This window comes from Salvelinus alpinus, chromosome 23, assembly GCF_045679555.1.
Source record: "Salvelinus alpinus chromosome 23, SLU_Salpinus.1, whole genome shotgun sequence".
Taxonomy (NCBI): domain Eukaryota; kingdom Metazoa; phylum Chordata; class Actinopteri; order Salmoniformes; family Salmonidae; genus Salvelinus; species Salvelinus alpinus.
The window spans coordinates 1,586,547-1,600,575 of NC_092108.1; the positions used below are offsets into that span (position 1 = coordinate 1,586,547).

At 42.3% G+C, this 14,029-nt stretch overlaps 1 protein-coding gene across 1 annotated transcript in view; it reads left to right on the top strand.

Annotated features, from left to right (window-relative positions):
- The window catches only part of stam (signal transducing adaptor molecule (SH3 domain and ITAM motif) 1), a 55,644-nt gene that overhangs the window by 24,788 nt on the left and 16,827 nt on the right, over nucleotides 1-14,029 (top strand). Inside the window, exons 9-10 of the mRNA XM_071360627.1 lie at nucleotides 2,624-2,712; nucleotides 9,382-9,469. Coding sequence (XP_071216728.1) covers nucleotides 2,624-2,712; nucleotides 9,382-9,469 — 177 coding nt within the window. The remainder of the gene's footprint in view (nucleotides 1-2,623; nucleotides 2,713-9,381; nucleotides 9,470-14,029) is intronic.

Consider the following 14,029-nt stretch of genomic DNA (forward strand, 5'->3'; position numbering starts at 1 on the left):
TCAACTAGCATGGGTTGCTAATATGACTAGGATTATCATCAACTAGCATGGGTTGCTAATATGACTAGGATTATCATCAACTAGCATGGGTTGCTAATATGACTAGGATTATCATCAACTAGCATGGGATGCTAATATGACTAGGATTATCATCAACTAGCATGGGATGCTAATATGACTAGGATTATCATCAACTAGCATGGGTTGCTAATATGACTAGCATGATCATCAACTAGCATGGGTTGCTAATATGACTAGGATTATCATCAACTAGCATGGGATGCTAATATGACTAGGATTATCATCAACTAGCATGGGATGCTAATATGACTAGGATTATCATCAACTAGCATGGTTTGCTAATATGACTAGGATGATCATCAACTAGCATTGGTTGCTAATATGACTAGGATGATCATCAACTAGCATGGGTTGCTAATATGACTAGAATGATCATCAACTAGCATGGGTTGCTAATATGACTAGGATTATCATCAACTAGCATGGGTTGCTAATATGACTAGGATTATCATCAACTAGCATGGGTTGCTAATATGACTAGGATTATCATCAACTAGCATGGGATGCTAATATGACTAGGATTATCATCAACTAGCATGGGATGCTAATATGACTAGGATTATCATCAACTAGCATGGGTTGCTAATATGACTAGCATGATCATCAACTAGCATGGGTTGCTAATATGACTAGGATTATCATCAACTAGCATGGGATGCTAATATGACTAGGATTATCATCAACTAGCATGGGATGCTAATATGACTAAGAATATCATCAACTAGCATAGGATGCTAATATGACTAGAATTATCATCAACTAGCATGGGTTGCTAATATGACTAGGATTATCATCAACTAGCATGGGTTGAATAATATGACTAGGATTATCATCAACTAGCATGGGTTGCTAATATGACTAGGATTATCATCAACTAGCATGGGATGCTAATATGACTACGATTATCATCAACTAGCGTGGGTTGCTAATATGACTAGGATTATCATCAACTAGCGTGGGTTGCTAATATGACTAGGGTTATCATCAACTAGCGTGGGTTGATAATATGACTAGGATTATCATCAACTAGCATGGGTTGCTAATATGACTAGGATTATCAACAACTAGCATGGGTTGCTAATATGACTAGGATTATCATCAACTAGCATGGGTTGCTAATATGACTAGGATTATCATCAACTAGCATGGGTTGATAATATGACTAGGATTATCATCAACTAGCATGGGTTGCTAATATGACTAGGATTATCATCAACTAGCATGGGATGCTAATATGACTAGAATGATCATCAACTAGCATGGGTTGCTAATATGACTAGGATTATCATCAACTAGCAGGGTTACTAATATGACTAGGATTATCATCAACTAGCATGGGTTGCTAATATGACTAGGATTATCATCAACTAGCAGGGTTACTAATATGACTAGGATTATCATCAACTAGCATGGGATGCTAATATGACTAGAATGATCATCAACTAGCATAGGTTGCTAATATGACTAGCATGATCATCAACTAGCATGGGTTGCTAATATGACTAGGATTATCATCAACTAGCATGGGATGCTAATATGACTAAGAATATCATCAACTAGCATAGGATGCTAATATGACTAGAATTATCATCAACTAGCATGGGTTGCTAATATGACTAGGATTATCATCAACTAGCATGGGACGCTAATATGAAAATAACATTGATTTGGAAACCTATAGAGCATTATAAAAATGCTGGTTTCAATGGCATATGAAGTCTATAAAATAATAGACTACTGGTTTCAATGGCATATGGAGTCTTTATAAAATAATGGACTATTGGTTTCAATGGCATGTGGGAGTATTTTTTTAAATAATTACCTCCATGGATATGGTCTGATTTTGGCTAGGCAACTTCGAAGCAAGGTAAAAACCTCCAGCTCATTGCAAAGTGGTGTGTGATGCGCTGAGGAAGGCTGCCTTCCGTTGCCTATAAATTTGAATGGGGAATGGGAAGCACACTTCAATCACCACTTGAGAAATACAAATAGTAGCTCAACACGGGATTGCATTTAGAATTGTTGCGCAATGATTTGGCTGGAAACATCCAACCAATTAGCAGTTTGAGATGCAGCAGCTCTCGTGCTGTCTGACATGTATCTGAATGCTGTGCCTGTGTGATGAATAAGAGTCATGTAACGAATATACATATGCACCAATTTAATTCCACTAAATTATGGAAATTTACCTATAGACTGATGAGCATGCCCAGTGAAATGTATTTAACTGGTATTTCCATCAACTAATAGGCTAAAAAGCAGTGTTTCGCAATTTAGACTTCTTCCTGGACAATTGGCAGGAGCCAATTTGTTTTTTATAATCTGCCAAAAGCCGCCTATTACCTCTTAACGGAAAACCTGACACACACACACTGTCCCCCTGGCTGTCTCCATGTCTCCTCTGTAACTATTCCCCAGATTGTTGCTGTAAATGAGAATGTGTTCTCAGACAATTTACCAGATATAATAGGGGTTAAAAATATAAAACCATGACTGCCTCCATGTCCCCCTTACTGTCCCCCTGACTGTCTTGTGTCCACAGTGAAGACAGAAAAGAAGACAGTACAATTCAGTGAGGAGGTCCAGGTGGAGAGCATAGAGCCTGAGCCTGAACCGGTCTACATAGACGAGGTACTACAGCTTTATTCTACAGCTTTATGTACAGTACCAGTCAAAAGTTTGGACACACCTACTCATTCAAGAGTTTTTCTTAATTTTTTACTATTTTCTACATTGTACAATAATAATGAAGACATCAAAACTATGAAATAACACATATGGAATAATGTAGTAACCAAAAACGTGTTAAACAAATCAAAATATGTTTTATATTTGAAATTCTTCAAATAGCCACCCTTTGCTTTGATGACAGTTTTGTATACTCTTGGCATTCTCTCAACCAGCTTCACCTGGAATGCTTTTCCAACAGTCTTGAAGGAGTTCCCACTTATGCTGAACACTTGTTTGCCGCTTTTCCTTCACTCTGTGGTCCGACTCATCCCAAACCATCTCAATTAGGTTGAGGTCGGGGGATTGTGGAGGCCAGGTCATCTGATGCAGCACTCCATCACACTCCTTCTTGGTCAAATAGCTCTTACACAGCCTGGAGGTGTGTTGGGTCAGTGTCCTGTTGAAAAACAAATGATAGTCCCACTAAGTGCAAACCAGATGGGATGGTGTATCGCTGCAGAATGCTGTGGTTGCCATGCTGGTTAAGTGTGCCTTGAATTCTAAATAAATCACTGACAGTGTCACCAGCAAATCACCCCCACACCATAACACCTTCTCCTCCACGGTCTAAGTCGAAATACACATGCGGAGATAATCCGTTCACCCACACTGCGTCTTACAAAGACACGGCGGTTGGAACCATAAATCTCCAATTTCGACTCCAGACCAAAGCACACATTTCCATCGGTCTAATGTCCATTGCTCGTGTTTCTTGACCCAAACAAGCCTCTTCTTATTATTGGTGTCCTTTAGTAGTCTTTTCTTATCGGCAGACTCAGTAGCCTCGGTTTTTCTAATGACTGCCTTGCCTGGTTCACCAACTACTTTGCAGACAGAGTTCAGTTTGTCAAATCGGAGGGCATGTTGTCCGGTCCTCTGGCAGTCTCTATGGGGGTACCACAGGGTTCAATTCTCGGGCCGACTCTTTTCTCTGTATACATCAATGATGTTGTTCTTGCTGCGGGCGATCCACCTCTACGCAGACGACACCATTCTGTATACTTCTGGCCCTTCCTTGGACACTGTGCTATCTAACCTCCAAACGAGCTTCAATGCCATACAACACTCCTTCCGTGGCCTCCAACTGCTTTTAAACGCTAGTAAAACCAAATGCATGCTTTTCAACCGTTCGCTGCCTGCACCCGCACGCCCGACTAGCATCACCACCCTGGACGGTTCCGACCTAGAATATGTGGACAACTACAAATACCTAGGTGTCTGTTTAGACTGTAAACTCTCTTTCCAGACTCACATTAAGCATCTCCAATCCAAAATGAAGTCTAGAATCGGCTTCCTATTTCACAACAAAGCATCCTTCACTCACTCACGCCGCCAAACATACCCTCGTAAAACTGACTATCCTACCGATCCTCGACTTCGGCGATGTCATCTACAAAATAGCTTCCAATACTCTACTCAGCAAACTGGATGCAGTTTATCACAGTGCCATCCGTTTTGTTACTAAAGCACCTTATACGACCCACCACTGCGACCTGTATGCCCTAGTCGGCTGGCCCTCGCTACATGTTCGTCGTCAGACCCACTGGCTCCAGGTCATCTACAAGGCTATGCTAGGTAAAGTGCCGCCTTATCTCAGTTCACTGGTCACGATGGCTACACCCACCCGTAGCACGCGCTCCAGCAGGTATATCTCACTGATCATCCCTAAAGCCAAAACCTCATTTGGACGCCTTTCCTTCCAGTTCTCTGCTGCCTGCGACTGGAACGAATTGCAAAAATCTCTGAAGTTGGAGACTTTTACCTCCCTCAACAACTTTAAACATCAGCTATCCGAGCAGCTAACCGATCGCTGCAGCTGTACATAGTCCATCGGTATATAGTCCACCCAATTTACCTACCTCACCCCCATACTGTTTTTATTTATTTACTTTTCTGCTCTTTTGCACACCAGTATCTTTACTTGCACATGATCATCTGATGATTTATCACTCCAGTGTTAATCTGCTAAATTGTAATTATTCGATTTATTGCCTACCTCCTCATGCCTTTTGCACACATTGTATATAGATTCTCTTTTTTTCTACCATGTTATTGACTTGTTTATTGTTTACTCCATGTGTAACTCTGTGTTGTTGTCTGTTCACACTGCTATGCTTTATCTTGGCCAGGTCGCAGTTGCAAAGGAGAACTTGTTCTCAACTAGCCTACCTGGTTAAATAAAGGTGAAATAAAAAAAAATAAAAAAAATAAGAGCCAGTTTCATCATAGCGCTTGAAAAAACTTTCAAAGTTCTTCAAATGTTCCGTATTGACAGACCTTCATGTCTTAAAGTAATGATGCACTGTCATTTCTCTTTGCTTATTTTAGCTGTTCTTGCTATAATATGGACTTGGTCTTTTGCCAAATAGGGCTGTCTTCTGTAAACCACCCCTCCTTGCCACAACACAACTGATTAGCTCAAGCGAATTAAGAAGAATAGAAATTCCACAAATGAACTTTTAACAAGGCACACCTGTTAATTGAAATGCATTCAAGCTAACCTCATGAAGCTGGTTGAGAGAATGCCAAGAGTGTGCAAAGCTGTCATCAAGGCAAAGGGTGGCTACTTTGAAGAATCTCAAATATAAAATATATTTTGATTTGTTTAACGCTTTTTTGGTAACTACATGATTCCATATGTGTTATTTCATAGTTCGGATGTCTTCACTATTATTCTACAATGTGGAAAATAATAAAAATAAAGAAAAATCCTTAAATGAGGAGGTGTTCTAAGACTTGACTGTGTGTGTGCATTTGGAAAGTATTCAGACCCCTTGACTTTTTCCACGTTTTGTTCATTACAGCCTTATTCTAAAATTGATTAAATTTGGGTTTTTCCCTCATCAATCTTCCCCATAATGACAAAGCAAAAGTATTTTTTTTATACATTTTTGCAGATTTATAAAATATAAAAAACATACTGTTTACTATTTCCTTTGGTGAAGCACCTTTGGCAGCAATTACAGCCTTGAGTCTTCTCGGGTATGACTCTACAGGCTTTGCACATGTGTATTTGGGAGTTTCTCCCATTCTTCTCTGCAGATCCTCAAGCTCTGTCAGGTTGGTTGGGCATCTTTGCTGCACTGCTATTTTCAGATCTCTCTAGACATGTTCGATTGGGTTCAAGTCCGGGCTCTGGCTGGCCGCTCAAGGACATTGAGGCTTGTCCCGAAGTCACTCCTGTGTTGTCTTGGCTGTGATTAGGGTCGTTATCTTGTTGGAAGGTAAACCTTTGCCCCAGTCTGAGGTCCTGAGCACTCTGGAGCAGGTTTTCATCAAGGATCTCTTTGTACTTTTCTCAGTTCATCTTTCCCTCAATCCTGACTAGTCTCCCAGTTCCTGCCGCGGTGAAACATCCCCACAGCATGATGCTGCCACCACCATGCTTCACCGTAGGGTTTGTGCCAGATGATGATATACAAGTAGAGATACTGGGGTGCAAGAGGGTAGGTAATAATATGGGGATGAGGCAGTCGGGTGTGCTATTTACAGATTGGCTATGTACAGGTGCAGTGATCTGTGAGCTGCTCTGACAGCTGATGCTTAAAGTTAGTGAGGGAGATATGAGTCTCCAGCTTCAGTGATTTTTGAAATTCGTTCCTGTCATTGGCAGCAGAAAACTGGAAGGAAAGGCGGCAAAAGTAAGTGTTGGTTTTGGGGATGACCAGTGAGAGATACCTGCTGGAGCGCGTGCTACGGGTGAGTGTTGCTATGGTGACCAGTGAGCTGAGATAAGGTGGGGCTTTACCTAGCAAAGACGTATAGATGACCTGGAACCAGTGGGTTCGGCGATGAATATACGAAGCGAGGGCCAGCCAACGAGAGCATACAGGTCACAGTGGTGGGTAATATATGGGGCTTTGGTGACAAAACGGATGGCACTGTGATAGACTACATCCAGTTTGCTGATTAGAGTGTTGGAGGCTATTTTGAAAATGACATCGCCAAAGTCAAGGATCGGTAGGATAGTCAGTTTTAGGAGGGTATGTTTGGCAGCATGAGTGAAGGAGTGTTGTATGGCGTTGAAGCTTACTTATGTAAATATGGTATCTATTTTTTATTTGTAATAAATTTGCTAACATTTCTAAAAAGTTGGTTTCGCTTTGTCATTATGAAGTATTGTGTAGATTGAGGATTTTTTTATTTATTTAATACATTTTAGAATAAGGCTGTAACGTAACAAAATGTGGAAAAAGTCAAGGGGTGTGAATACTTTCCGAATGCACTGTATATGCAAAAGTATGTGGACACCCCTTCAAATTAGTGGATTCGGCTAATTCAGCCACACCTGTAACAGGTGTATACAACTGAGCAGACAGCCATGCAATCTCCATAGTCAAACATTGGCTGTAGAATGGCCTTACTGAAGAGCTCAGTGACTTTCAACGTGGCAACGTCATAGGATGCCAACTTTTCAACAAGTCAGTTCGTAAAATGTCTGCCCTGCTAGAGCTTCCCCGGTCAACAGTAAGTGCGAAGTGGAAACGTCTAGGAGCAACAACGGCTCAGCCGCAAAGTGGTAGGCCACAAGCTCACAGAACGGGAAGTCCTAGTGCTGAAGCGCATTGCGTATAAAAATCGTCTGTCCTCGGTTGCAACACTCATTACTTAGTTCCAAACTGCCTCTGGAAGCAACGTTAGTGCAATAATTGTTCGTTGGGAGCTTCATGAAATGGGTTTCCATGACCGTGCAGCCGCACACAAGCCTAAGATCACCATGCCCAATGCTAAGCGTCTACTGGGGTGGTGTAAAGCTCGCCTTTGGACTCTGGAGCATTGAAAAGGCTCTGGAGGGATGAATAACGCTTCACCACCTTGCAGATGCCAGTAGAACTCGACCTGCCCAAATGCATAGTGCAAACTGTAAACTTTGGTGGAGGAGGAACAATGGTTCGGCCCCTTAGTTCCAGTGAAGGGAAATCTTAACACTACACCATACAATGACATTCTAAACAATTCTGTGCTTCTAACATTGTTGCAACAGTTTGGGGAAGGCCCTTTCCTAGTGGGGCATTGTCATGTTGAAAGCGAGGTCCATACAGAAATGGTTTGTCGAGATCGGTGTGGATGAACTTGACTGACCTGCACAGAGCCCTGACCTCAATCCCATTTAACCCCTTTTTGGTGAATTGGAACGCCGACTGCGAGCCAGGCCTAAATGGCCATCATCAGTGCCGACCTCACTAAGGCTTTTCTGGTTGAATGGAAGCAAGTCCCTGTAGCAATGTTCCAACATCTAGTGTAAAGCCTTCCCAGAAGAGTGGAGGCTGTTATAGCAGCAATGTTCCAACATCTAGTGGAAAGCCTTCCTAGAAGAGTGGAGGCTGTTATAGCAGCAATGTTCCAACATCTAGTGGAAAGCCTTCCCAGAAGAGTGGAGGCTGTTATAGCAGCAATGTTCCAACATCTAGTGGAAAGCCTTCCCAGAAGAGTGGAGGCTGTTTTAAAGCAGCAATGTTCCAACATCTAGTGGAAAGCCTTCCCAGAAGAGTGGAGGCTGTTATAGCAGCAATGTTCCAACATTTAGTGGAAAACCTTCCCAGAAGAGTGGAGGCTGTTATAGGAGCAATGTTCCAACATCTAGTGGAAAGCCTTCCCAGAAGAGTGGAGGCTGTTATAGCAGCAATGTTCCAACATCTAGTGGAAAGCCTTCCCAGAAGAGTGGAGGCTGTTATAGCAGCAATGTTCCAACATTTAGTGGAAAACCTTCCCAGAAGAGTGGAGGCTGTTATAGCAGCAATGTTCCATCATCTAGTGGAAAGCCTTCCCAGAAGAGTGGAGGCTGTTATAGCAGCAAAGGGGGGATCAACTCCATATTAATGCCCATGATTTTGGAATAAGATGTTCGACGAGAAGGTATCCACATACTTTTGGTCATGTAGTGTATATATACTTAGTATACAAAACATTAAGAATACCTGCTCTTTCCATGACATAGACTATCCAGGTGAAAGGGAAAGGGGATACCTAGTACAACAATGCATTCAACTAAAAGCTATGAGCCCTTATTGATGTCACTTGTTAAATCCACTTCAATGAAGTGGGGGCGACAAATTTAAAGAGTGTTTTTAAGTCTTGAGACATGGATTGTGTATATGTGCCATTCAGAAGGTTAATGGGCAAGACAAAAGATTTAAGTGCCTTTGAACGGGGTATGGTAGTAGGTGCCTTTGAACGGGGTATGGTAGTAGGTGCCTTTGAACGGGGTATGGTAGTAGGTGCCAGAAGGTGGTTTGTCAAGAACTGCAACACTGCTGGTTTTTCCATGCTCAACAGTTTCCTGTGTATCAAGAATGGTCCACCACCCAAAGGACATCCAGCCAACTTGACACAACTAGGACGTATTGGAGTCAACATGAGCCAGTATCCCTGTGGGACGCTTTCGACACCTTGTAGAGTCCATGGCCCGACGAATGGCGGCTATTCTGACGGCAAAAGGGGCACAACTCTATTAGGAAGGTGTTCCATATGTTTGGGATACTCAGTGTATACTATTATAGTTGTAATGTTTTACTTCCTTTTATAAAAAAAGCTCTACTGAAGTTCTATTTGGTTCTTTTTCCTCACCAGGAGAAAATGGACCAGCTGCTGCACATGATCCAGAGTGCAGATCCAACAGACAACCAATCTGATGCCTGTGAGCTGCTGCAGCTAGAGGGTGAGACCAACTTACTAATTCTTACAGCTAGACTGACTTACGATTGACTTACTAAACAACTATTGCTATATAACTAATTCTTACAGCTAAAGGGTAATACTGATTTAATAAACAACTATTACTAACTCTTACAGCTAGAGGGTAAGACTGACTTACTGAACAACTATTACTAACAGCTAGTTAGTTAGTCATTCTTACCCTCTCTAGCTGTGAGAGTTACTTAGTCATTCTTACCGTCTATCTAATCTAACAGCTAGAGGGTAAGACTTACTAACCTTTACAGCTAGAGGGGGTAAGACTGACTAACCTTTACAGCTAGAGGGGGTAAGACTGACTAACCTTTACAGCTAGAGAGGGTAAGACTGACTAACCTTTACAGCTAGAGGGGGTAAGACTGACTAACCTTTACAGCTAGAGGGGGTAAGATTGACTATCCTTTACAGCTAGAGAGGGTAAGACTGACTAACCTTTACAGCTAGAGGGGGTAAGACTGACTAACCTTTACAGCTAGAGGGGGTAAGATTGACTATCCTTTACAGCTAGAGGGGGTAAGACTGACTATCCTTTACAGCTAGAGGGGGTAAGACTGACTAACCTTTACAGCTAGAGGGGGTAAGACTAACTATCCTTTACAGCTAGAGGGGGTAAGACTGACTATCCTTTGCAGCTAGAGGGGGTAAGACTAACTAACCTTTACAGCTAGAGGGGGTAAGACTGACTATCCTTTACAGCTAGAGGGGGTAAGACTGACTAACCTTTACAGCTAGAGGGGGTAAGACTGACTAACCTTTACAGCTAGAGAGGGTAAGACTGACTAACCTTTACAGCTAGAGAGGGTAAGACTAACTAACCTTTACAGCTAGAGGGGGTAAGACTAACTAACCTTTACAGCTAGAGGGGGTAAGACTGACTAACCTTTACAGCTAGAGGGGGTAAGACTGACTAACCTTTACAGCTAGAGGGGGTAAGACTGACTTACTGAACAACTATTACAAACTAATTCTTACAGCTAGAGGGGGTAAGACTAACTATCCAAAACAGCTTGAGGGTAAGACTAACTCTTAAAGCTAAATGCTAAGTCTGTCCATCTATCTATCTTTCTGTCTCTTACAGCTAGAGGTTAAGACTGACTAACTAATAGGTATGTAACAATTCACCGATGCGCATCAGTCATTGATTTCAATGTTTAAGATGCTTTGTGGACCCCAAAACCGATTCAAACATTACCAATTTCAAATTCATATTACCTTCTTCCTTACAAAAATACTTGATCTCCTCTGGCGTCGAGCTAAGCATGTAACTGTGTTGACAGTCATTGTAATTTTGCATGCAGAACAACCTAGGGAAAATCAGTAGCCTAGTCAAACTGTGCCCAGATCCGCGCTGCCAAAGCGAGTAGGGCGGCCTCTTCCTGACCTTGCCCGATATATTAGGCTTTATTGGTTGAGTGACAACAACCTATGTCATTTTCAAAAATGTTATTTTACCAGAATAAAAGTAAGCTACCGGAAACACAACTGATCTGGCTATACCTGTTTTACGTGGCTTACAATAGTTTATTTCCATTGTTCAGGTTCGCCATCAGCAATAGTTTTATTAAATAGATATACAGGGTAAAGTTGATATTTTCGTAACGAGGAATCGCTTTTGCGAGGTCAAAGCTGGAGTACAAAAGAAGCTCACTAAACACTTCCAAATGGTCAAAACCATTTTGTTTTGAGATGGGGATGAAATCGAAAGTTGTGCTCTATATTCATTGGCTATGTCATAGCTAATTCAAACGATAAATATTGATTCATTAGCAGCTCAAACATTTAATCTGCAGAAATGACAAGTTAATTAGTGGGTGATGGTGATTTCAGAAACATAGTAGAGGGACAAAACCGGCTACATTCCCCCCCTCCCTAGTGGGGTGGTAGAGGCCTTGTCTCCCCTATGGCTCAGCTCAGGTGCCTACATAGTACATACATCATTTACACACACACACACCCATAGTAAATACACCATAGACATACAGTGCCTTCGGAAGGTATTCAGACCTCTTCACTTTTTTGTTACAGCTTTATTCTAAAATGGATTGAATTGTTTTTTTCCCCTCATCAATCTACACACAATACCCGATAGTGACAAAGCAAAAACAAGTTTAGAAATGTTTGCTAATTTATAAAAAACAAAAACAAAAAAAAACTGAAATATCACATTTACATAAGTATTCAGACCCTTTACTCAGTACTTTGTTGAAGCACTTTTGGCATCAAGTCTTCTTGGGTATGATGCTACAAGATTGTCACACCTGTATTTGGAGAGTCCCTGCCACTGACAAAACATCCCCACAGCATGATGCTGCCACCACCATGCTTCACCGTAGGGATGGTGCCAGGTTTCCTCCAGACGTGATGCTTGGCGTTCAGGCCAAAGAGTTCAATCTTGCTTTCATCAGACCATGGAATTTTGTTTCTCATGGTCAGAGTCCTTTAGGTGCCTTTTGGCTAACTCCAAGCGGGCTGTCATGTGCCTTTTACTGAGGAGTGGCTTCCATCTGGCCGCTCAACCATAAAGGCCTGATTGGTGGAGTGCTGCAGAGATGGTTGTCCTTCTGGAAGGTTGTCCCATCTCCACAGAGAAATTCTAGAGGTCAAACAGAGTGACAATCGGGTTCTTGCTCACCTCCCTGACCGAGGCCCTTCTCCCTCGATTGCTCAGTTTGGCCGGGCCAGCTCTAGGAAGAGTCTTGGTGGTTCCAAACTTATCCCGTTTAAGAATAATGGAGGCCACTGTGTTCTTGGGGACCTTCAATGCTGCAGAAATGTTTTGGTGCCCTTCCCCAGATATGTGCCTGGACTCTAATCAAGTTTTAGAAACATCTCAAGGATGGTCAATGGAAACAGGATGCACCTGAGCTCAAGTTCGAGTCTCTTAGCAAAGGGTCTGAATAATTATGTAAATAAGGTATTTCTGTTTCGAATTTATAAACAATGACACTCAAATTACAGAAAATATTCATTATGACCACTTCCTTCCGTTTCAATATTCGAGAAAGGTGTTGATTTAATTAAACAATATTTTCTCTTATCTTTTTCACCAAACAATGAAGGAGAGTTAACTAATTACATGGGGGCTAATTAGTGACCTGATTCAGTAAACTGTCGCAAGTCACGACTTCACAGGAGAGCCGTTTGAATGTAAAAAATAAATTTTTATCAAAATGTGTTTTTTTTGGCAGAAATGCCTTCTGGAACATGTGAACTTTCATGTGCCTTAATATCAAACTTGTATGCCATCTGTAAATACGAATAAAATTGTTCAGTTACGAGCCTAGTTGGTTTAGCCACAGAAAAACAGAGCAACCTTCCTGCTAGATAATGAGTGGGCTGGACATGCAGAGAGATGAGTTTGGATTGGTCTGCCATATAGCACACGTCTGTCTATTGGAGCTGGTCAGTATGTCTAGGTAATCGTGTCAAACGCGGCTTAAAAAAAAAATAAGTATTGTGTAGTAAAACTGCATAAACCTAATGTCAAGTTTCAAGTGTACTGTTTACTAGCTAACGTTAGCTGGCTAGCTCGCTGACCGAATAACTCCTACAGCTAGAGGCTAAGACTGACCGACTAACTCCTACAGCTAGAGGCTAAGACTGACCGACTAACTCCTACAGCTAGAGGCTAAGACTGACCGACTAACTCCTACAGCTAGAGGCTAAGACTGACCGACTAACTCCTACAGCTAGTGGCTAAGACTGACTGACTAACTCCTACAGCTAGAGGCTAAGACTGACCGACTAACTCCTACAGCTAGAGGCTAAGACTGACCGACTAACTCCTACAGCTAGAGGCTAAGACTGACCGACTAACTCCTACAGCTAGAGGCTAAGACTGACCGACTAACTCCTACAGCTAGAGGCTAAGACTGACCGACTAACTCCTACAGCTAGTGGCTAAGACTGACCGACTAACTCCTACAGCTAGTGGCTAAGACTGACCGACTAACTCCTACAGCTAGAGGCTAAGACTGACCGACTAACTCCTACAGCTAGAGGCTAAGACTGACCGACTAACTCCTACAGCTAGAGGCTAAGACTGACCGACTAACTCCTACAGCTAGAGGCTAAGACTGACCGACTAACTCCTACAGCTAGAGGCTAAGACTGACCGACTAACTCCTACAGCTAGTGGCTAAGACTGACTGACTAACTCCTACAGCTAGAGGCTAAGACTGACCGACTAACTCCTACAGCTAGAGGCTAAGACTGACCGACTAACTCCTACAGCTAGAGGCTAAGACTGACCGACTAACTCCTACAGCTAGAGGCTAAGACTGACCGACTAACTCCTACAGCTAGAGGCTAAGACTGACCGACTAACTCCTACAGCTAGAGGCTAAGACTGACCGACTAACTCCTACAGCTAGAGGCTAAGACTGACCGACTAACTCCTACAGCTAGAGGCTAAGACTGACCGACTAACTCCTACAGCTAGAGGCTAAGACTGACCGACTAACTCCTACAGCTAGAGGCTAAGACTGACCGACTAACTCCTACAGCTAGAGGCTAAGACTGACCG